At 47.4% G+C, this 24613-nt stretch overlaps 1 protein-coding gene across 1 annotated transcript; it reads right to left on the bottom strand.

Moving 5' to 3' along the window:
* Positions 1 to 1407: 1407 nt before the first annotated feature.
* On the bottom strand, positions 1408 to 23786 carry LOC311145280 (protein numb homolog; the record flags this gene model as incomplete). Its single annotated transcript, XM_084181514.1, has 10 exons — positions 1408 to 2732; positions 5127 to 5228; positions 5821 to 5979; positions 6452 to 6766; positions 6855 to 7056; positions 9628 to 9768; positions 10973 to 11047; positions 13110 to 13142; positions 13647 to 13771; positions 23237 to 23786. The coding sequence occupies 10 exons, from the start codon at positions 23784 to 23786 to the stop codon at positions 1825 to 1827; spliced, it is 2610 nt and encodes an 869-aa protein (XP_084037640.1). The 3' UTR covers positions 1408 to 1824.
* Positions 23787 to 24613: the final 827 nt, after the last annotated feature.

Here is a 24613-nt window from a genome sequence, read left to right as displayed (position 1 = left end):
CAAACAGATCAATCTCTGTCTCTTTCCACTGCGAAAAGCTGGACTCACTGTCAGGACCACCGTCAGATTAGAGGTCAGGACACCCTGTCCTTCTGACACATTTCTGCATACTCTACCAAAATTCCCAGGTTTTCCAGAAATCCTGGGAATTTTGGAATAGTTACTGGAATTTTGCTAACCCCATCCACAAATATCAGTTACGGTTAGCAAAAACCATAACTGACCCAATCCATACATTACCCACAGCCATGAACTGATAACCATAATTCACTAGCGTGGCCAAATGATGAACTACTGTACTATAGTGCTTGTGCAAATAATATGGGAAATCAATCATTTTCATTGAAAAATAATAAAATTGAAGGAGAAATAAAATTGGGAGATGACACTGTCCATAGTGTTAAAATACCAAAAAAAAAACAAAGAACGAACATTACCACAAAAATGAACGAATGACAATGAAGATGGAAGTCAAATGTAGTTAAGCACTATCGACTACTAGACTAGTACTATCGACTACTAGACTAGTACTATCGTAGTAAGGAGACTTGAGAGAGCAGAGCAGTGGTAGCAGAGGCAACCTGGGGTGTATTCATTAGTCGCACGCCGTAGCAAAATGTTTTGCAATGGAAACCGTCGACTCCAAATGGAAAAATGTTTTGCAACGAAAACGAGAGTTTCTATTAGAAAATTCAAGTAGGTCCCTCCCCGTTAGGTTCCTAGTGAATACACCCCTTACTAACACCACCACCGCTGCTGCCCGCTGGCTCCACGTTGATTGTTGCTGCAATGATTTACTATTTACAGTGAGATGCACATCCAATCACAGGATGAAAACAAACAAACGGCAATAAGACAGAATTCATTCAAAATACAAAATAAAACAGCTGTCCCTTCAACAAACGCATTCTCTCTACGTCATTTTAGAAATCAGAAATCAACACAGCTGCTGTGAGCTGTGTTGCTGTGTACTCTATTATATAATAGATATAGATTTTATTTATAATATATGATAATTTCTCGTATACACGTTGCACATCCACTCATTCTCATTATAGCTAGCTAGGCTCTGTGCCTTTGGCAAACATTACTTACAACTTTTCTGTTAGATTTCCAAAGCTATTTAAAATATACCTTAATGCATAAAAATAAAGATTTTGGCATTCTCTCACTTCTTCTGATTTTGAAGTTTTAGATGAGAATCTCTGGTCTGGAAGCTCAGTTCTCTTTCAGTGCTGCAGTCCTTCTGCCTGCCAGGTGGCCGGGAGAGGTAATCATACTCCAGCCACCAGGGGGCGCTGTGAGCTGGACCAGGAGGGGGCGGAAGGGGCAGGAGCAGCAACCCCTGGTACAGTCGTTTGAGTTTCCAGAGCTGGGAGGGCTGAGGGCTGGGGGCTGAGGGCTGGGGGCTGGGGGCTGGTGTTGGGGCTGGGGGCTGGGGGTCTTAGATCCACTACTCCACAGGGTCATCACGTCCACTTCCATGTCATCCAAAGCAACAACACAACTAAACCCACAAAGAAATTAAATGTCTGGTAAGCAGCAGCACCTTGATACCTCCATCTCATCTCACTGCTTCCATCCTTCATCCCTGCCGATAGCTCCACCCACCCATCCATCTCCTTCTCTCCTCCTCCTCCTCCTCCTCTCCCCTCAGGTCCTCCACTAAGCCAGTCCAGGCGGATGTAGAGACAGAGAGAGGCTAGTCTGCTCCTCTTCCGTCTCTCACCAACCTGCACATTCACCAGAATACTCTCCTCTCCCCATCCCCTCCTCCTCCACCACCTCCTTCTTCTTCTCCTCCTCCTCCCAGCTTCTCGGTCTCTAGAGCTGGATTTCAAAGGTCTTGTGCAGCTCGGAGGAGAAGGGGTTAGTGGGCGACGGCGTGGTGTGCTGGCGGGAGCGGCTCTCCAGGGCGGCCCACTTGGCCTCGAAGGGGTCTGCTGTCGCCAGGGGCTGGGGGGGCAGTGGAGGGGCCGGGGAGGGCTGGGGGGGCAGGGGAGGGGCCGGGGAGGACGGAGGGGGCAGGGATGGAGGGGCCCAGCTGTCGGCCCCACCCCCGTTGAAGGCTACACTCCCATTGGGTGCCTGGAAGTGAAGGGGCTGCTGGTGGGGGTTGCTGAACGGGATACACACAGCGTGCTGAGCAGGGTCATACCGTTGGGTGGGGTACGCCTGGGGCTGGGTGGCTGAACCAAACACATTGGCCACCATCTGAGAGGGTGTGATGCCCACCATGGGCACACTGGGATGGGCATAGGGTAGCCCATTGGACATGGGATAGGAGGCTGGGGTCTGGGCGTGGTAGGCCAGCTGGCGAGGGGGCAGCATGGGCATCACGGGAGACAGGGAGGACATGAAGGCCACAGGGGCAACCGCCTGGGTTGGGGGGGTGGGTACAGCAAACGCCTGGGTTGGGGGCGTGGGTACAGAAAACGCCTGGGAAGGGGGTGTGGAGAAAGGCTGGTTAGGGGGTAGCGTGGCAGGGAAGGCCTGGGTGGAAGGCATGGGGACAATGAAAGCCTGGGTTGGGGGCGTAGAGAAGGCTGGGGGGTTGGGGGTGAGGAAAGGTTGGGAGGGCGGTGTGGACCCGGGTTGTGGAGCGCGGACAGACTTGGTGACCTCCTCGAGCCAGCGGTCAGCCTCCGACGGCGTGCGGCGGTGGGAGTGGTGAGACGGAGATGATGTGGCGGAGGGAGGCGCTACAATCACTGGGGTTGTCCAATCACCTCCTGGTAGAGAAAATATCATAGAATGTTTAATAGACGTTTCGGAGTAATTAATGATAATTGAATTGTACCTGAAAACATCTTAAAATGAGTATAATTATACAGTGCCTTGCAAAAGTATTCATCCCCCTTGGCGTTTTTCCTATTTTGTTGCATTACAACCTGTCATTTAAATGGATTTTTATTTGGATTTCATGTAATGGACATACACAAAATAGTCCAAATTGGTGAAGTGAAATGAAAAAAATTACTTGTTTAAAAAAATTCTAAAAAATAAATAACGGAAAAGTGGTGCGTGCATATGTATTCACCCCCTTTGCTATGAAGCCCCTAAATAAGATCTGGTGCAACCAATTACCTTCAGAAGTCACATAATTTGTTAAATAAAGTCCACCTGTGTGCAATCCAAGTGTCACATGATCAGTCACATGATCTCAGTATATATACACCTGTTCTGAAAGGCCCCAGTGTCTGCAACACCACTAAGCAAGGGGCACCACCAAGCAAGCGGCACCATGAAGACCAAGGAGCTCTCCAAACAGGTCAGAGACAAAGTTGTGGAGAAGTACAGATCAGGGTTGGGTTATAAAAAAATATCCGACACTTTGAACATCCCACGGAGCACCATTAAATCCATTATAAAAAAATTGAAAGACTATGGCACCACAACAAACCTGCCAAGAGAGGGCCGCCCACCAAAACTCACTGACCAGGCAAGGAGGGCATTAATCAGAGAGGCAACAAAGAGACCAAAGATAACCCTGAAGGAGCTGCAAAGCTCCACAGCGGAGATTGGAGTATCTGTCCATAGGACCACTTTAAGCCGTACACTCCACAGAGCTGGGCGTTACGGAAGAGTGGCCAGAAAAAAGCCATTGCTTAAAGAAAAAAATAAGCAAATACGTTTGGTGTTCGCCAAAAGGCATGTGGGAGACTCCCCAAACATATGGAAGAAGGTACTCTGGTCAGATGAGACAAAAATTGAGCTTTTTGGCCATCAAGGAAAACGCTATGTCTGGCGCAAACCCAACACCTCTCATCACCCCGAGAACACCATCCCCACAGTGAAGCATGGTGGTGGCAGCATCATGCTGTGGGGATGTTTTTCATCGGCAGGGACTGGGATACTGGTCAGAATTGAAGGAATGATGGCGCTAAATACAGGGAAATTCTTGAGGGAAACCTTTTTCAGCCTTCTAGAGATTTGAGACTGGGACGGAGGTTCACCTTCCAGCAGGACAATGACCCTAAGCATACTGCTAAAGCAACACTTGAGTGGTTTAAGGGGAAACATTTAAATGTCTTGGAATGGCCTAGTCAAAGCCCAGACCTCAATCCAATTGAGAATCTGTGGTATGACTTAAAGATTGCTGTACACCAGCGGAACCCATCCAACTTGAAGGAGCTGGAGCAGTTTTGCCTTGAAGAATGGGCAAAAATCCCAGTGGCTAGATGTGCCAAGCTTATAGAGACATACCCCAAGAGACTTTTAGCTGTAATTGCTGCAAAAAGTGGCTCTACAAAGTATTGACTTTGGGGGGGTGAATAGTTATGCACGCTCAAGTTTTCTGTTTTTTTGTCTGATTTGTTTCACAATCAAAAATATTTTGCATCTTCAAAGTGGTAGGCATGTTGTGTAAATCAAATGATACAAACCCCCCCAAAATCAATTTTAATTCCAGGTTGTAAGGCAACAAAATAGGAAAAATGCCAAGGGGGGTGAATATTTTCACAATAACACTGACAACAACTGATGTAAAAAGAGCTTTATCAATAGATTTGATTGATTGATGACATGACATTGCTATTTTGCTGAGCACACTTCCCATGTCAGGCTTGATGTGGAACCAGTCAGGCGTTTTAGTGGAAACCAGCCTGTCTGTTCTGGTCTGGTGTCCCAGTCCATAGAAACAGAACAACCAGCCTGTCTGTTCTGGTCTGGTGTCCCAGTCCATAGAAACAGAACAACCAGCCTGTCTGTGTTCTGGTCTGGTGTCCCAGTCCATAGAAACAGAACAACCAGCCTGTCTGTCTGTGTTCTGGTCTGGTGTCCCAGTCCATAGAAACAGAACAACCAGCCTGTCTGTGTTCTGGTCTGGTGTCCCAGTCCATAGAAACAGAACAACCAGCCTGTCTGTGTTCTGGTCTGGTGTCCCAGTCCATAGAAACAGAACAACCAGCCTGTCTGTCTGTGTTCTGGTCTGGTGTCCCAGTCCATAGAAACAGAACAACCAGCCTGTCTGTGTTCTGGTCTGGTGTCCCAGTCCATAGAAACAGAACAACCAGCCTGTCTGTGTTCTGGTCTGGTGTCCCAGTCCATAGAAACAGAACAACCACACTAGTAGCCTCAAACACCAAGGGGCCTGAGGCTTCTAAATCTATTTCAATGCTCCTTACCTGGGCGTGCTGAGGAAGAGGCCAGGGGGCTATGTTGCCCTGCGTGGCCAGGGGTCTTGGCCCAGGGGTTAGTGTCTCGGGCAGGCAGTGGAGGGGGCGGTGCTGGAGGGTTAGACACAGCAGGAGGGAGGGCAGGAGGGAGGGCAGGAGGGAGGGCAGGAGGGAGGGCAGGAGGGAGGGCAGGAGGGAAGGCAGGAGGGAAGGCAGGAGGGAGGGCAGGAGGGAGGGAGGGCAGGAGGGAGGGAGGGCAGGAGGGAGGGCAGGAGGGAAGGCAGGAGGGAGGGCAGGAGGGAGGGCAGGAGGGAGGGCAGGAGGGAGGGCAGGAGGGAGGGCAGGAGGGAAGGCAGGAGGGAGGGCAGGAGGGAAGGCAGGAGGGAGGGCAGGACCATTAACTAAAGCAGACAGAGACAGAAACTACTAGTAGTGCAGACAGCATGTTGTTGTTGTTGTATGTAGACATGGTAGTATGAGATGGACACGTGCAGACAGCATGTTGTTGTATGTAGACATGGCAGTATTAGAAAATGAATGAACATGCATGAAATGAAAAACTGAAGTCTCATTCACACTTCATAATGTTTTACTCAAAATGCAGGGAGACAGGCCTGGAAAAATGCATGTGAACTTGTGAACTGACACGCACACTACAAGTGTTATTGTGAGTGTCAGCTGTCTAGGTTTGGAGTGTAGTTACCTGGCTGAGCTCCGGGAGGCGCTACAGGTGACTGTGGGGAGGAGGCTGGTCGGGGCATGGGGGCCTGGGAGAAGGGGTCTTCAGGAGGCCCACTGAAGGCTGAGGTGATCTGGGTACACAGCGAGCTGATGCTGTCCCCCTCCCCCTCCACCTCCGGGACTGGAGGAATGAGACAAAGGACATCTACATTTTTCATACATTCAACCAACTCTTCCGTGAGGCATCCTCACAAAAAGACACATTTCTGTTGTTCACTGTAACATATAGACAATACTGTTTTGTATTGGACGGAAACATTATGGACAAAAACCAAAGCTCACATAGCAAGCCACTGATGCCTAAGATTGTTTACATACATGGTTACAAAGTGATGGCTGCTATTGTAGGTGAATGAGACAGAGGTACAGTTGATGACAATAATGTACAAAAGGTGTGTGACCCACCGCCGCACCGGAGTTCTACAAGGGGAACTCAGACTGACCTGTGTTCTTCATGGGGAACTCAGACTGACCTGTGTTCTTCATGGGGAACTCAGACTGACCTGTGTTCTTCATGGGGAACTCAGACTGACCTGTGTTCTTCATGGGGAACTCAGACTGACCTGTGTTCTTCATGGGGAACTCAGACTGACCTGTGTTCTTCATGGGGAAGTCAGAATTCCTCTGCAGGGTAGAGGGCAGCTCATTTATCCTGAGGGACAGCTGCCGTTTGAAGGGAGAGGAGTTGTTGTTGAGGGCTGGGAACCCTCTGAAGGAACCCTGTCTTGCCAGGGCCTCCACTGGGGCGTGTCTGCGGGGGATAACCTGTGGGCCCAGAGTGCCTCCCATGCCCAGGGGGGGGGAAGAGGAGGGGGACGGGGGCCCTGGTAGAGGGGCAACCGCCTGGTTCACCACACCCCCACTGGGGCCTGAGGAGAGCGGGATGGAGGACTTGACATCGCCCTCCGCTGTGGGAAAGGGTAAACATCAGGGTATGGTAGGCTACTAGACAGATACACCATGTAAAGAACAGCCACAAGAACACACAACACACACCTTTCCTGTCCTGTAACTGCCGCATGGCCTCCTCTCGCTCTGCGGCTTCTGTCGCCGTGGTAACTCGGAACGAGCCCTCCCTGGTGAAGGTGGTTCTGTTGGAGTCGAAGGTTGCCGTGACGCCACACTCCTTCTCTCTCTTCTGTTTCCTCTCCAGACAGGCAGCGAAGGCACAGCCCACCGCGTGGCTCAGACGCTCACCCTTAACAACACCACATTCTCATTACAACATTATCACATTTATTGTATTTATTTTTATTTTATTTCACCTTTATTTAACCAGGTAAGAAGCCAGTTGAGAACAAGTTCTCATTTCCAACTGCGACCTGGCCAAGATAAAGCAAAGCAGTGCGATAAAAACAACAACACAGAGTTACACTGACTGTTATTTTAGCATTGCCTCAGGTCTTAGAGGGGAAATATTATCACAACATTATCTTTACGATCAAGTCCTACATGGGAGAGACATTATTCCTGACTGTCAACATTACAACATTACTTCAAGCACTTCCTATACAGACTTCCCACTCTCAGACATTCATGAAACATTCCATGACTTTCCAGGTAGCTTAGTGGTTAAGAGCGTTGTGCCAGTAACCGAAAGGTCGCTGGTTCTAATCCCCGAGCCGACCAGGTGAAAAATCTGTCGATGTGCCCTTGAGCAAGGCACTTAACCCTAATTGCTCCTGTAAGTCGCTCTGGATAAGAGCGTCTGCTAAATGACTAAAATGTAAATGTAATGTCTACAGAGAAGAGTATCCCTGCATCTATATTCCTTATATTGAAACAAAATGTGTGTGATCTCAGAAGTACGGCATGTAAATCCACTCAATGTTTAGGATAGACATCATCTCGGTTAACCCAGAACATAAATCACTGCGTGGCTCAGATGCTGTTAATAACAGCCCACCGCCTGGCTCAGACGCTGTCAATAACAGCCCACCGCCTGGCTCAGACGCTGTCAATAACAGCCCACCGCCTGGCTCAGACGTTATCATTAATAACAGATTAATAACATGTTAATGACAGCTGTTCTCCCTGAGACAACACTTCAGTAATGGTATTCTATTAGGGATCCCCATTAGCTGTTGTGAAAACAGCAGCTACTCTTCCTGGGGTCCACACAAAACATGAAACATGACATAATACAGAACATTAATAGACAAGAATAGCTCAAGGACAGAACAACATCAATTTAAAAAAAGCACATGTAGCCTACATATCAATACATACACACAAACGATCTAGGTCAAATAGGGGAGAGGCGTTGTGCTTTATCTGTTTTTTGAAACCAGGTTTGCTGTTTATTTGAGCAATATGAGGTGGAATGGAGTTCCAAGCAATAATGGCTCTATATAATACTGTACGCTTTCTTGAATTTGTTCTGGATTTGGGGACTGTGAAAAGACCCCTGGTGGCATATCTGGTGGGGTAAGTGTGTGTCAGAGCTGTGTATAAGTTGACTACCTAAACAATTTGGAATTTTCCACACTTCAGTCATGACATGAGGCATAAGAAGGTGAACTTGCTTGGCTTTCTGAAACAAGAGACTCTCCTTGCGTGATCTTAGTTTATGATTCACAATGCTGAGGCTTTATCATTTCACTAGTGAGACTAGCTGAATGTCAGCTGGGTTTGTGTTAGAGTAATGGGTTATGGTAACGGTTTAGAGTAACGGTTTAGGGGTTAGGGTCTGGTTTAGGGGTTAAGGTATGGTTTAGGGTAACATTTTAGGGGTTAGGGTCTGGTTTAGGGGTTAAGGTATGGTTTAGGGGTTAGGGTAACGGTTTAGGGTTAGGGTAACGGTTTAGAGTAACGGTTTAGGGGTTAAGGTATGGTTTAGGGGTTAGGGTAACGGTTTAGGGTTAAGGTCTGGTTTAGGGGTTAGAGTAACGGTTTTGGGGTTAGGGTAACGGTTTTGGGGTTAGGCTAACGGTTTAGGGGTTAGGGTAATGGTTTAGGGTAACGGTTTAGGGGTTAGGGTAACGGTTTAGGGGTTAGGGTAATGGTTTAGGGTAACGGTTTAGGGGTTAGGGTAACGGTTTAGGGTAACGGTTTAGGGGTTAGGGTAACGGTTTAGGGGTTAGGGTAACGGTTTAGGGTAACGTTTAGGGGTTAGGGTAACGGTTTAGGGGTTAGGGTAACGGTTCAAGGTCTGGTTTAGGGGTTAGGCTAACGGTTTTGGGGTTAGGGTAACGGTTTAGGGGTTAGGGTAACGGTTTAGGGGTTAGGGTAACGGTTTAGGGTAACGGTTTTGGGGTTAGGGTAACGGTTTAGGGGTTAGGGTAACGGTTTAGGGTAACGGTTTAGGGGTTAGGGTAACGGTTTAGGGTAACCGTTTAGGGGTTAGGGTAACGTTTAGGGGTTAGGGTAACGGTTTAGGGGTTAGGGTAACGGTTCAGGGTCTGGTTTAGGGGTTAGGCTAACGGTTTTGGGGTTAGGGTAACGGTTTAGGGGTTAGGGTAACGGGTTAGGGTAACGGTTTAGGGGTTAGGGTAACAGTTTAGGGTAACGGTTTAGGGGTTAGGGTAACGGTTTAGAGTTAGGGTTTAGGGTCGGGTTTAGGGGTTAGGGTTTAGGGTCGGGTTTAGGGGTTAGGGTTTAGGGGTTAGGGGTTAGGGTCTGGTTTAGGGGTTAGGGTTTAGGGGTTAGGGTAACGGTTTAGAGTTAGGGTTTAGGGGTTAGGGTCGGGTTTAGGGGTTAGGGTTTAGGGGTTAGGGGTTAGGGTCGGGTTTAGGGGTTAGGGTTTAGGGGTTAGGGGGTAGGGTCTTACCGAGTCCTTGATAGCCATGAAGCAGTGGCAGATCCAACGTCTAGTAGTTCCATCTCTACAGATGTAGGAGAAGGCTCTCTCAAAGTTCCTGTCCGGAGCGCAGAACGATACTTTCTCTATTGTCTGGTCCAGGATCAGGTCCTACAGAGAGGGGGGGGGGGGCATTCTCATTACAACATTATCACATTACACTGACTGTTATTTTAGCATTGCCTCAGGTCTTAGAGGGGAAATATTATCACAACATTATCTTTACGATCAAGTCCTACATGGGAGAGACATTATCCCTGACTGTCAACATTACAACATTACTTCAAGCACTTCCTATACAGACTTCCCACTCTCAGACACATGAAACATTCCATGACTTTCCAGGTAGCTTAGTGGTTAAGAGCGTTGTGCCAGTAACCGAAAGGTCGCTGGTTCTAATCCCCGAGCCGACCAGGTGAAAAATCTGTCGATGTGCCCTTGAGCAAGGCACTTAACCCTAATTGCTCCTGTAAGTCGCTCTGGATAAGAGCGTCTGCTAAATGACTAAAATGTAAATGTAATGTCTACAGAGAAGAGTATCCCTGCATCTATATTCCTTATATTGAAACAAAATGTGTGTGATCTTACAAGTACGGCATGTAAATCCACTCAATGTTTAGGATAGACATCATCTCGGTTAACCCAGAACATAAATGTTGGTAATTTGGTAGGTAGTCTGTCCACAAGAGACGACGTTGTAAATCTCCATGTAATAATGACTCCATCCAGTGGGGGGCAGCAGAAGCCACCGTTAAATATGGCCCTGTTCTACTAATGGTCCATGAAGGAGTTTCTATACCAGGTGTACTGGAGTATATAACCAGGGTGTAAAAGAGGAACCGTTGGGTTGACAAACTGTACCTAGACCAAAACCAGTTCATTAAACAAGTGAAACTTGTGCGGTGTGTAAGAGTTTCCAAACTGCCAGAAGCATTTCCTCTGGCCGAGGTTTTGACATACTGTGTCTGTGTGTGTCTGTGTGTGTGTCTGTCTGTGTGTGTGTGTGTGTGTCTGTGTTTCTGTGTGTGTGTCTGTCTGTCTGTCTGTCTGTCTGTCTGTGTGTGTGTGTGTCTGTCTGTGTGTGTGTGTGTGTGTGTGTCTGTGTTTCTGTGTGTGTGTCTGTGTGTGTGTCTGTCTGTCTGTCTGTCTGTGTGTGTGTCTGTGTGTCTGTCTGTCCGTCCGTCCGTCTGTCTGTGTGTGTGTGTTTCTGTGTGTGTCTGTCTGTCTGTCTGTCTGTCTGTCTGTCTGTCTGTCTGTGTGTCTGTTGACCTAGCTGCTGTTCATAGCAGGAGACTGGATGGATCCGTTACGTTACCTTGGTTTTGTCGTCTACCACACGGAGACCGTCTGCTGAGACCCACAACACAGCTCTCACAGCCTTCTTTCCTGCCTGCAGACAGAGAGAGACAGGGAGATGAGAGAGAGACAGGGAGAGAGGGAGAGAGAGAGAGAGAGAGAGAGAGAGAGAGAGAGAGAGAGAGGGGGAGAGAGAGAGAGAGAGAGCGAGAGAGAGAGAGAGAGAGAGAGAGACAGGGAGAGAGAGAGAGACAGGGAGAGAGAGAGAGACAGAGAGAGAGAGAGAGAGAGAGAGAGAGAGAGAGAGAGAGAGAGAGAGAGAGAGAGAGAGAGAGAGAGAGAGAGGAGAGAGAGAGAGACAGGGAGATGAGAGAGAGACAGGGAGAGAGAGAGAGAGAGAGAGACAGGGAGAGAGAGAGAGAGAGGGAGAGTATAGTGAAGACATCAAAACCATGAAATAACACATATGGAATCATGTAGTAACCAAAAAAAGCCACGCTTTGCCTTGATGACAGCTTTGCACACTCTTGGCATTCTCTCAACCAGCTTCACCTGGAATGCTTTTCCAACAGTCTTGAAGGAGTTCCCACATATGCTGAGCACTTGTTGGCTGCTTTTCCTTCACTCTGCCATCCGACTCATCCCAAACCATCTCAATTGGGTTGAGGTCGGGGGATTGTGGAGGCCAGGTCATCTGATGCAGCACTCCATCACTCTCCTTCTTGGTAAAATAGCACTTACACAGTCTGGAGGTGAGTTGGGTCATTGTCCTGTTGAAAAACAAATGATAGTCCCACTAAGCCCAAACCAGATGGGATGGCGTATCGCTGCAGAATGCTGTGGTAGCCATGCTGGTTAAGTGTGCCTTGAATTCTAAGTAAATCACAGACAGTGTCACCAGCAAAGCACCCCCACACCATCACACCTCCTCCTCCATGCTTTACGGTGGGAACTACACAAAGACACGGCGGTTGGAACCAAAAATCTCAAATTTGGACTCCAGACCAAAGGACAGATTTACACCAGTCGAATGTCCATTGCTCGTGTTTCTTGGCCCAAGTAAGTCTCTTCTTCTTATTGGTGTCCTTTAGTAGTGGTTTCTTTGCAGAAATTCGACCATGAAGGCCTGATTCACGCAGTTGATGTTGAGATGTGTCTGTTACTTGAACTCTGTGAAGCATTTATTTGGGCTGCAATTTCTGAGGCTGGTAACTCTAATGAACTTATCCTCTGCAGCAGAGGTAATTCTGGGTCTTCCATTCCTGTGGCGGTCCTCATGAGAGCCAGTTTCATCATAGAGCTTGATGGTTTTTGCGACTGCACTTGAAGAAACTTTCAAAGTTCTTGAAATGTTCCGTATTGACTAATCTACATGTCTTAAAGTAATGATGGACTGTCATTTCTCTTTGCTCATTTGAGCTGTTCTTGCCATAATATGGGCAAGAGTGTGCAAAGCTGTCATCAAGGCAAAGGGTGGCTATTTGAAGAAACTTTTTTTTTTGGTTACTACATGATTCCATATGTGTTATTTCATAGTTTTGATGTCTTCACTATTATTCTACAATGTAGAAAGAGTAAAAATAAAGAAAAACCCTTGAACGAGTAGGGGTTCTATAACTTTTGACTGGTACTGTGTGTGGCTGTATACCAAACACACATATGTCGTAGACATAAACACAGATCACACGCTGGAAAGACGGAAAACAACCGAAAGTCAAACATTGCAAAGAAAGGCTTTGGGTAGGTGTCGTTGTGTTGTAAGTGGAAAGACTGTTTCCAGACTGGAGAGAGGAAGAGAACGGAGAAAAGGGTGAACGAAAGTTGACAATAAAGATATAATAGATATAATAGTCCACCAGTTCAATACCAGACGGAAACACACAGAACAGACAAACTCATTCACACCAAACAGGTCTCTGTCTTAATCCATGTCTGATGGAGGAAGAAGTGATCTCACACACACACACACACACACACACACACACACACACACACACACACACACACACACACACACACAGGTCTCCAGGTAGTTTGTTGGTGAGGTAATGTCCCAGACAGTTCCTGGTTGCCTGTCTGCCGTGATCAGAGGGGTTATATTAAGGTGAAGGAAAGAGACAAGAGGCACTCAGACTGACACACAAAGCACAACTTACTTTTGTAAAGAAGCCCTTGAAGAATTTCCTGTCCTGTTGTGGGGTAAATGGGGAGGGGGGGGGGGAGGGGGGAGGGGGCGACAACACGGACAATGTTACCGATGACTGAGGAGGGCTACCAAATGTCCAGGTATAGGAAGGTGTGTGTCTCTCTGTTTATGGGGGCTTGTAGGGGTGAAGCTTGGTTAGGAGTGAGTGGAGTGATGGATGGATGGATGAATAGTGATCCCGTGTTGAGGAGAGGTATTGTTAACATCATTACGGTTATGATTAGTTACTACTACCACATGTAACCACACTGCTGCCGATTAGCTCCAACCAGTCACATCATCAGAACGGTAAGCTGAATCCCACAGGGCCCAGATCAGCAACACGGAGCCAACAGCCCCACACTGGAATGGTGTGTCCGTGGCGTAGCCCTTTACACTCGTACCCGTATACGGGTTGGAATGGTGTGTCCGTGCCGTGGCCCTTTACACTCGTACCCGTATACGGGTTGGAATGGTGTGTCCGTGGCGTAGCCCTTTACACTCGTACCCGTATCCGGGTTGGAATGGTGTGTCCGTGCCGTGGCCCTTTACACTCGTACCCGTATCCGGGTTGGAATGGTGTGTCCGTGGCGTGGCCCTTTACACTCGTACCCGTATACGGGTTGGAAATGGCTAATTTGGGCAGTAATAAGCAGCTAAATGTGAATTTAGTGACTGTACAGTAACAAGCTATACATCAGGTCAGAGCTCTGGTTCTGGACAGTAACAGCTATACATCAGGTCAGAGCTCTGGTTCTGGACAGTAACAAGCTATACATCAGGTCAGAGCTCTGGTTCTGGACAGTAACAAGCTATACATCAGGTCAGAGCTCTGGTTCTGGACAGTAACAGCTATACATCAGGTCAGAGCTCTGGTTCTGGACAGTAACAGCTATACATCAGGTCAGAGCTCTGGTTCTGGACAGTAACAGCTATACATCAGGTCAGAGCTCTGGTTCTGGACAGTAACAAGCTATACATCAGGTCAGAGCTCTGGTTCTGGACAGTAACAGCTATACATCAGGTCAGAGCTCTGGTTCTGGACAGTAACAAGCTATACATCAGGTCAGAGCTCTGGTTCTGGACAGTAACAAGCTATACATCAGGTCAGAGCTCTGGTTCTGGACAGTAACAAGCTATACATCAGGTCAGAGCTCTGGTTCTGGACAGTAACAGCTATACATCAGGTCAGAGCTCTGGTTCTGGACAGTAACAGCTATACATCAGGTCAGAGCTCTGGTTCTGGACAGTAACAGCTATACATCAGGTCAGAGCTCTGGTTCTGGACAGTAACAGCTATACATCAGGTCAGAGCTCTGGTTCTGTACAGTAACAAGCTATACATCAGGTCAGAGCTCTGGTTCTGGACAGTAACAAGCTATACATCAGGTCAGAGCTCTGGTTCTGGACAGTAACAGCTATACATCAGGTCAGAGCTCTGGTTCTGGACAGTAACAGCTATACATCAGGTCAGAGCTCTGGTTCTGGACAGTAACAAGCTATACATCAGGTCAGAGCTCTGGTTCTGTTCTTCACAGCTCTGTATGGGTTTGGACTGACAGCCATTCTGAACTTGAGCACCGTACGTGACAAGAAGTTGCCCCATCCCTCCTGCTGATTGGACAACTTTAGCAAATGTTTTGTTGTCTGCGTGAGAGAAATGCTGTAAATGAAGAGGACTTGATGTGTATATTTTGAAAGATGAGACGTTGAGGATTATAATAAATACCACTTTGATGTCATACAAGCGAGCCAAACACCCGCGAGTCCAAATGTGCACTTCACGTTTCCATATCATTAAACTCCTGTCCATCCACAGTGTCAACGTTTATGATCACTCTGTTTGATGTACAGTCCCAAGATGACGTGGCGTCGTACCCTGCTACCATGGTTATGCTTTTCATACTTCTTCTGTAAGAAACATTTACATTTAGCCTAATCCATATAGGCCAATTCCCACCAGTGTAAAGGGTCAAGACCGTCATGTCTTTTCTCCTTTGAGCTTTAACTCAGATCCAATTACCCAGTCACGGTGAAAAGGACACAAGACGGAGACAGACGGAACACCATGTTAATGCATGATGATTACGGTGGTTTGTTACCAGCAATGGAAGTCAGTCCACACACAGAGCGAGCGAGCGAGCGAGCGAGCGAGCGAGAGTCAGCATTAGTGTGACTGCAGACAGGCAGACTCAAGCCTCACCTCACAGACAGCTGGTAGAGTTAAGCTACACAGGTAAAGTTAAGCTACACAGGTAAAGTTAAGCTACACAGGTAAAGTTAAGCTACACGGGTAAAGTTAAGCTACACGGGTAAAGTTAAGCTACACAGGTAAAGTTAAGCTACACAGGTAAAGTTAAGCTACACAGGTAAAGTTAAGCTACACAGGTAAAGTTAAGCTACACAGGTAAAGTTAAGCTACACAGGTAAAGTTAAGTTACACAGGTAAAGTTAAGCTACACAGGTAAAGTTAAGTTATACAGGTAAAGTTAAGCTACACAGGTAAAGTTAAGCTACACAGGTAAAGTTAAGTTACACAGGTAAAGTTAAGCTACACAGGTAAAGTTAAGTTATACAGGTAAATTTAAGCTACACAGGTTAGACACCGTTGTAAGAGTTAAGGACTAGATGGAGGGAGGGGACACAGGGTTGGGATGGAGGGAGACTAGATGGAGGGAGGGGACACAGGGTTGGGATGGAGGGAGACTAGATGGAGGGAGGGGACACAGGGTTGGGATGGAGGGAGACTAGATGGAGGGAGGGGACACAGGGTTGGGATGGAGGGAGACTAGATGGAGGGAGGGGACACAGGGTTGGGATGGAGGGAGACTAGATGGAGGGAGGGGACACAGGGTTGGGATGGAGGGAGACTAGATGGAGGGAGGGGACACAGGGTTGGGACATTTCAACAACCTGCTTAAAAAAGACAAATGAACAGCAATCCAATACAGTCAACAACATTCACATATCATGAAGAAAGATCAAGAGGAGGAAAAGGTCCCTAAAATAGGAGTTGAAGAAGGTAGAGAGAGAGAGGGATGGGGGGAGAGAGAGAGGGATGGGGGGAGAGAGAGAGATGGGGGAGAGAGAGGGATGGGGGAGAGAGAGAGATGGGGGAGAGAGAGAGATGGGGGGAGAGAGAGGGATGGGGGAGAGAGAGGGGAGAGAGAGAGAGGGGAGAGAGAGAGAGGGATAGGGGAGAGAGAGAGATGGGGGAGAGAGAGAGGGATGGGGGAGAGAGAGGGGAGAGAGAGAGGGGGATAGGGGAGAGAGAGAGAGATGGGGAGAGAGAGAGGTACAGAAAGAGATGGAGAGAGAGAGAGAGAGGTAAAGAAAGAGATGGAGAGAGAGAGAGAGGTAAAGAGAGAGATGGGGAGAGAGAGAGGTAAAGAGAGAGAGAGATGGGGAGAGAGAGGTAAAGAGAGATGGGGGAGAGAGATGGGGAGAGAGAGGTAAGAGAGAGAGAGAGAGAGAGAGAGAGAGAGAGAGGTAGAGAGAAAGAGAGAGAGGTAAAGAGAGATGGGGGAGAGAGATGGGGAGAGAGAGAGATGTGGAGAGAGAGATGGGGGAGAGAGATGGGGAGAGAGAGAGAGATGTGGAGAGAGAGAGATGGGGGAGAGAGATGGGGGAGAGAGAGAGATGTGGAGAGAGAGAGATGGGGGAGAGAGATGGGGGAGAGAGAGAGAGATGGGGGAGAGGGACACTGGTTCTATTTAGTACAGCTGTGGAATGTACAAGCTAAAGACTAGACTACATGAACACACAGAAGACACAGAGAGCAAGCTAACTACCAACTGGTCAGCTAACTACCAACTGGTCAGCTAACTACCAACTGGTCAGCTAACTAACAACTGGTCAGCTAACTAACAACTGGTCAGCTAACTACCAACTGGTCAGCTAACTACCAACTGGTCAGCTAACTACCAACTGGTCAGCTAACTACCAACTGGTCAGCTAACTAACAACTGGTCAGCTAACTAACAACTGGTCAGCTAACTACCAACTGGACAGCTAACTAACAACTGGTCAGCTAACTACCAACTGGTCAGCTAACTACCAACTGGTCAGCTAACTAACAACTGGTCAGCTAACTACCAACTGGTCAGCTAACTACCAACTGGTCAGCTAACTACCAACTGGACAGCTAACTACCAACTGGTCAGCTAACTACCAACTGGACAGCTAACTAACAACTGGTCAGCTAACTACCAACTGGTCAGCTAACTACCAACTGGTCAGCTAACTACCAACTGGTCAGCTAACTAACAACTGGTCAGCTAACTACCAACTGGTCAGCTAACTACCAACTGGTCAGCTAACTACCAACTGGTCAGCTAACTACCAACTGGTCAGCTAACTACCAACTGGTCAGCTAACTACCAACTGGTCAGCTAACTACCAACTGGTCAGCTAACTACCAACTGGTCAGCTAACTAACAACTGGTCAGCTAACTACCAACTGGTCAGCTAACTACCAACTGGTCAGCTAACTACCAACTGGTCAGCTAACTACCAACTGGTCAGCTAACTAACAACTGGTCAGCTAACTACCAACTGGTCAGATAACTACCAACTGGTCAGCTAACTACCAACTGGTCAGCTAACTACCAACTGGTCAGCTAACTACCAACTGGTCAGCTAACTACCAACTGGTCAGCCCAAAACATCTGATGAATCCTTTAGTCCTGTATGCACGTACAGAGCCTTCAGAGAGTATTCACACCCCTTGAATTAATCCACATTTTGTGTTACAGCCTGAATTCAAAATGGATTAAATTGATTTGTTTTCTCACCCATTTACACACAATACCCCATTAATGACAAAATAAAAACATGCTTTTACACATTTTGGCAAATTTATTGGAAAGTAATCTGAGTCAATACATGCTAGAATCACCTTTGGCAGCGATTACAGCTGTGAGTCTTTCTGGGTAAGTCTCTAAGAGCTTTGCACACCTGGATTGTCAATATTTACACATTATTATTTTTTTAAACTCTTCAAGCTCCGTCAAGGTGGTTGTTGATCATTGCTAGACAGCCACTTTCAAGTCTCTTGCCATAGATTTTCAAGCCGATTTAAGTCAAAACTGTAACTCGACCACTTAGGAACATTTAATGTGGTCTTGGTTAACAACTTGTGTTATAGGTTATTGGTCCTGCTGAAACGTGAATTCATCTCCCAGTGTCTGGTGGAAAGCAGACTGAACCAGGTTTTCCTCTGGGATTTAGCCTGTGCTTAGCTCTATTCTGTTATCCACCATGCTTGAACATTTTGAAGAGAGGTACTCAAATCAAATCACATTTTATTTGTCACATGCGCCGAATACAACATTTGTAGACGTTACAGTGAAAAGCTTACTTACAAGCCCTTAACCAACAATGCAGTTTTAAGAAAGAATACCAATAAAAAATAAATAAAATAATTAATAAATAAAATAATTAATCAAAGTAACAAATAATTTAAGAGCAGCAGTAAAATAACAGTAGGGAGGCTATATACAGGGGGTACCGGTACAGAGTCAATGGGAAATAACAGTAGGGAGGCTATATACAGGGGGTACCGGTACAGAGTCAATGGGAAATAACAGTAGGGAGGCTATATACAGGGGGTACCGGTACAGAGTCAATGGGAAATAACAGTAGGGAGGCTATATACAGGGGGTACCGGTACAGAGTCAATGGGAAATAACAGTAGGGAGGCTATATACAGGGGGTACCGGTACAGAGTCAATGGGAAATAACAGTAGGGAGGCTATATACAGGGGGTACCGGTACAGAGTCAATGGGAAATAACAGTAGGGAGGCTATATACAGGGGGTACCGGTACAGAGTCAATGGGAAATAACAGTAGGGAGGCTATATACAGGGGGTACCGGTACAGAGTCAATGGGAAATAACAGTAGGGAGGCTATATACAGGGGGTACCGGTACAGAGTCAATGGGAAATAACAGTAGGGAGGCTATATACAGGGGGTACCGGTACAGAGTCAATGTGTATTAACAGTAGGGAGGCTATATACAGGGGGTACCGGTACAGAGTCAATGGGAAATAACAGTAGGGAGGCTATATACAGGGGGTACCGGTACAGAGTCAATGGGAAATAACAGTAGGGAGGCTATATACAGGGGGTACCGGTACAGAGTCAATGGGAAATAACAGTAGGGAGGCTATATACAGGGGGGTACCGGTACAGAGTCAATGTGTAATAACAGTAGGGAGGCTATATACAGGGGGTACCGGTACAGAGTCAATGGGAAATAACAGTAGGGAGGCTATATACAGGGGGTACCGGTACAGAGTCAATGGGAAATAACAGTAGGGAGGCTATATACAGGGGGTACCGGTACAGAGTCAATGTGTAATAACAGTAGGGAGGCTATATACAGGGGGGTACCGGTACAGAGTCAATGGGAAATAACAGTAGGGAGGCTATATACAGGGGGTACCGGTACAGAGTCAATGTGTAATAACAGTAGGGAGGCTATATACAGGGGGTACCGGTACAGAGTCAATGTGTAATAACAGTAGGGAGGCTATATACAGGGGGTCCCGGTACAGAGTCAATGGGAAATAACAGTAGGGAGGCTATATACAGGGGGTACCGGTACAGAGTCAATGGGAAATAACAGTAGGGAGGCTATATACAGGGGGTACCGGTACAGAGTCAATGTGTAATAACAGTAGGGAGGCTATATACAGGGGGTACCGGTACAAAGTCAATGTGCGGGGGCACCGGTTAGTCGAGGTAATATGTACATTTATTAAAGTGACTATGCATGGATAATAAGAGAGTAGCATCAGTGCAAATATTCCGGGTAGCCATTTGCTTAGATGTTCAGGAGTCTTATGGCTTGGGGGTAGAAGCTGTTTAGAAGCCTTTTGGACCTAGACTTGGCGCTCCGGTACCGCTTGCCGTGCGGTAGCAGAGAGAACAGTCTATGACTAGGGTGGCTGGAGTCTTTCACTATTTTTAGGGCCTTCCTCTGACACCGCCTGGTATAGAGGTCCTGGATGGCAGGAAGCTTGGCCCCAGTGGTGTACTGGGCCGTACGCACTACCCTCTGTAGGACCTTGCGGTCTGAGGCCGAGCAGTTGCCATACCAGGCAGTGATGCAACCAGTCAGGATGCTCTCGATGGTGCAGCTGTAGAACTTTTTGAGGATCTGAGGACCCATGCCAAATCTTTTCAGTCTCCTGAGGGGGAATAGGTTTTGTCGTGCCCTCTTCACGACTGTCTTGATGTGCTTGGTCCATGTTAGTTTGTTGGTGATGTGGACACCAAGGAACTTGAAGCTCTCAACCTGTTCCATTACAGCCCCTTCGATGAGAATGGGGGCGTGCTCAGTCCTCTTCTTTTTCCTGTAGTCCACAATCATCTCCTTTGTCTTGATCACGTTGAGGGAGAGGTTGTTGTCCTGGCACCACACGGCCAGGTCTCTGACCTCTTCCCTATAGGCTGTCTCGTCGTTGTCGGTGATCAGGCCTACCACTGTTGTGTCATCGGCAAAGTTAATGATGGTGTTGGAGTCGTGCCTGGCCTGGAGAGACCTAAAAATAGCTGTGCAGCGATGCTCCCCACCCAACCTGACAGAGCTTGAGAGGATCTGCAGAGAACAATGGGAGAAACTCCCCAAATACAGGTGTGCCAAGCTTGTAGCTTCATACCCAAGAAGACTCGAGGCTGTAATCACTGCCAAAGGTGCTTCAACAAAGTACTGAGTAAAGGTTCTGAATACTTACGTAAATGTGATATTTCCGTTTTTTATAAATTTGCAAAAATATCTAAAAACCTGTTCTTGCTTTGTCATTATGGGGTATTGTGTGTAGATTGATGAGGGGAAAATAACTAATCCATTTTAGAATAAGGCTGTAACGTAACAAAATGTGGAAAAGGTCAAGGGGTCTGAATACTTTCCAAATGCACTGTACACACACTATCGCTCCTAGTCTTCATACATTAGTATCCACTGAGTGGACAAAACATTAAGAACACCTGCTCTTTCCACAACAGACTGACCAGGTGAATCCAGGTGAAGGATATGATCCCTTATTGATGTCACTTATTAAATCCACTTCAATCAGTGTAGATGAAGGGGAGGAGACGCGTTAAAGAAGGATTTTTAAGCCTTGAGACAATTGAGACATGGATTGTGCGTGTGCCATTCAGAGGGTGAATGGGCAAGACAAAATATATAAGTACCTTTGAACAGGGTATGGTAGTAGGTGCCAGGCACACTGGTTTGTGTCAAGAATTGCAACGCTGCTGGGTTTTTCACGCTCAACAGTTTCCCGTTTGTATCAAGAATGATCCACCACCCAAAGGACATCCAGCCAACTTGACACAACTGCGGGAAGCATTGGAGTCAACATGGACCAGCATACCTGTGGAACGCTTTTGACACGTTGTAGAGTCCATGCCCTGACGAATTGAGGCTGTTCTGACGGCAAAAGGGGGAGGGAGGGGGGGGGGGGGGTTGCAACTCAATATTAGGAAGGTGTTCTTAATGTTTTGTACACTCAGTGTATATTAATATAAAGAGAAAGTGTATTCACTGTCAGCACAGCACTGCCTAGCTGTCTGAGGACAGTGGAGAGTTACGTTACTAGCTGTCTGAGGACAGTGGAGAGTTACGTTACTAGCTGTCTGAGGACAGTGGAGAGTTACGTTACTAGCTGTCTGAGGACAGTGGAGAGTTACGTTACTAGCTGTCTGAGGACAGTGGAGAGTTACGTTACTAGCTGTCTGAGGACAGTGGAGAGTTACGTTACTAGCTGTCTGAGGACAGTGGAGAGTTACGTTACTAGCTGTCTGAGGACAGTGGAGAGTTACGTTACTAGCTGTCTGAGGACAGTGGAGAGTTACGTTACTAGCTGTCTGAGGACAGTGGAGAGTTGACGTTACTAGCTGTCTGAGGACAGTGGAGAGTTACGTTACTAGCTGTCTGAGGACAGTGGAGAGTTGACGTTACTAGCTGTCTGAGGACAGTGGAGAGTTGACGTTACTAGCTGTCTGAGGAGAGTGGAGAGTTACTAGCCGTCTGAGGAGAGTGGAGAGTTACTAGCTGTCTGAGGACAGTGGAGAGTTGACGTTACAAGCTGTCTGAGGACAGTGGAGAGTTGACGTTACTAGCTGTCTGAGGAGAGTGGAGAGTTACTAGCTGTCTGAGGAGAGTGGAGAGTTACGTTACTAGCCGTCTGAGGACAGTGGAGAGTTACGTTACTAGCTGTCTGAGGAGAGTGGAGAGTTACGTTACTAGCTGTCTGAGGACAGTGGAGAGTTACGTTACTAGCTGTCTGAGGACAGTGGAGAGTTACGTTACTAGCTGTCTGAGGACAGTGGAGAGTTACGTTACTAGCTGTCTGAGGACAGTGGAGAGTTACGTTACTAGCTGTCTGAGGACAGTGGAGAGTTGACGTTGTGACAGCTGGCTCTAATAGAACTGTAGCGCTTCAGAAATCACGTCATCTTCCCAGCCTACACCAGTCATATCATTATCTTCCCAGCCTACACCAGTCATAGCATTATCTTCCCAGCCTACACCAGTCGTAGCATTATCTTCCCAGCCTACACCAGTCATAGCATTATCTTCCCAGCCTACACCAGTCATAGCATTATCTTCCCAGCCTACACCAGTCGTAGCATTCTCTTCCCAGCCTACACCAGTCGTAGCATTACCTTCCCAGCCTACACCTTCCCAGCCTACACCTCCCCAGCCTATACCTTCCCAGTCTACACCTTCCCAGCCTACACCTTCCCAGCCTACACCTTCCCAGTCTACACCTTCCCAGTCTACACCTTCCCAGTCTACACCTTCCCAGCCTATACCTTCCCAGTCTACACCTTCCCAGCCTACACCTTCCCAGCCTATACCTTCCCAGTCTACACCTTCCCAGTCTACACCTTCCCAGTCTACACCTTCCCAGCCTATACCTTCCCAGCCTATACCAGTCACAACACTCTCTAGCCAGCCACAGCACTCCACCAGACATTGACACAGTAGTGTACCTTAATGAGTACCATTCCACTGCTCTCCCATCCACTCAGGGACAAGCATTGTCTCAATCCATACAGTCCTGTCTAAATTAAAATGGCCCACTGTCTGAGCTCTCTAGCCAGGTGTCGGAGCTCTCTAGCCAGGTGTCGGAGCTCTCTAGCCAGGTGTCGGAGCTCTCTAGCCAGGTGTAGGAGCTCTCTAGCCAGGTGTAGGAGCTCTCTAGCCAGGTGTCGGAGCTCTCTAGCCAGGTGTCTGAGCTCTCTAGCCAGGTGTAGGAGCTCTCTAGCCAGGTGTAGGAGCTCTCTAGCCAGGTGTAGGAGCTCTCTAGCCAGGTGTCGGAGCTCTCTAGCCAGGTGTCGGAGCTCTCTAGCCAGGTGTCGGAGCTCTCTAGCCAGGTGTCGGAGCTCTCTAGCCAGGTGTCGGAGCTCTCTAGCCAGGTGTCGGAGCTCTCTAGCCAGGTGTCGGAGCTCTCTAGCCAGGTGTCGGAGCTCTCTAGCCAGGTGTCGGAGCTCTCTAGCCAGGTGTCGGAGCTCTCTAGCCAGGTGTCGGAGCTCTCTAGCCAGGTGTCGGAGCTCTCTAGCCAGGTGTCGGAGCTCTCTAGCCAGGTGTAGGAGCTCTCTAGCCAGGTGTCTGAGCTTTTTCCTACAGACATGTCTGGGATCTTTTATTTCAGCTCATGAAACATGGGACCAACACTCTACATGTTGCGTTTATATATTTTTGTTCAGTATAAATGTTTCTGACATTGAGCTACCACCTCTACCTATTTGTCCAGCCAGAGATCAATTAACCAAATACACAGACGGAGATTCAGTGAAACAAAATCACATTGATTGATTATCAGACAAGTCACAGGCTTTTGGTCGGGAGTAGGACAGGCTAGTGAAGAGCAAAATCCACTTCTTAAGCTACATAGGCCTACATGCTAGCAAAATGTTCTGATCAGTGCTAATATATGAGCACACTAGATTAAAGATGATCATTAGCACTCACCTCAATTTAGCTAACATCTTCCCAGTCTAATTATTACCAAATATCCAAACGGAGATTCAGTGAAAACAAAAATCGGACATTGATTGATCAAGATGAGTCCCCCAGCGTGATGGCGCTATCCCCCATGCCACGCCTGTCTCAAAGCAGCGTGATGGCACTGTCCCAATCAAAATGGTGATCATCGGCTATTGCTTTAAATTAGTATAACGGTTGGATATGACTTTGGTAGTTTCAATATAAGCAACAATTTGATACATGCCTTCAATTGCATTAACCTATTTTATTCCAGAATGTTCCTCATTCAGTTGATCATAACCAAGGGCAGTTTCCTCTCTCCTCACTTTTCTAAGACAAGGGCAGTTTCCTCGTCTCCTCACTCCACTGCCGCATTTTTCTCAACACCAGTTTAAATCAATATACTGTTTTCTAGAAATCTGGATTTTTTTTCGGGTTCATTACATTTCTGAGATGTCGGACCGGGCTCGG

The sequence above is a fragment of the Coregonus lavaretus genome (genome assembly GCF_964263955.1).
Source record: "Coregonus lavaretus genome assembly, chromosome: 18".
In the NCBI taxonomy this organism is placed as follows: domain Eukaryota; kingdom Metazoa; phylum Chordata; class Actinopteri; order Salmoniformes; family Salmonidae; genus Coregonus; species Coregonus lavaretus.
The sequence above is the reverse complement of the archived record's forward strand: the minus strand, read 5'-3'. Positions and strand labels throughout refer to the sequence as shown.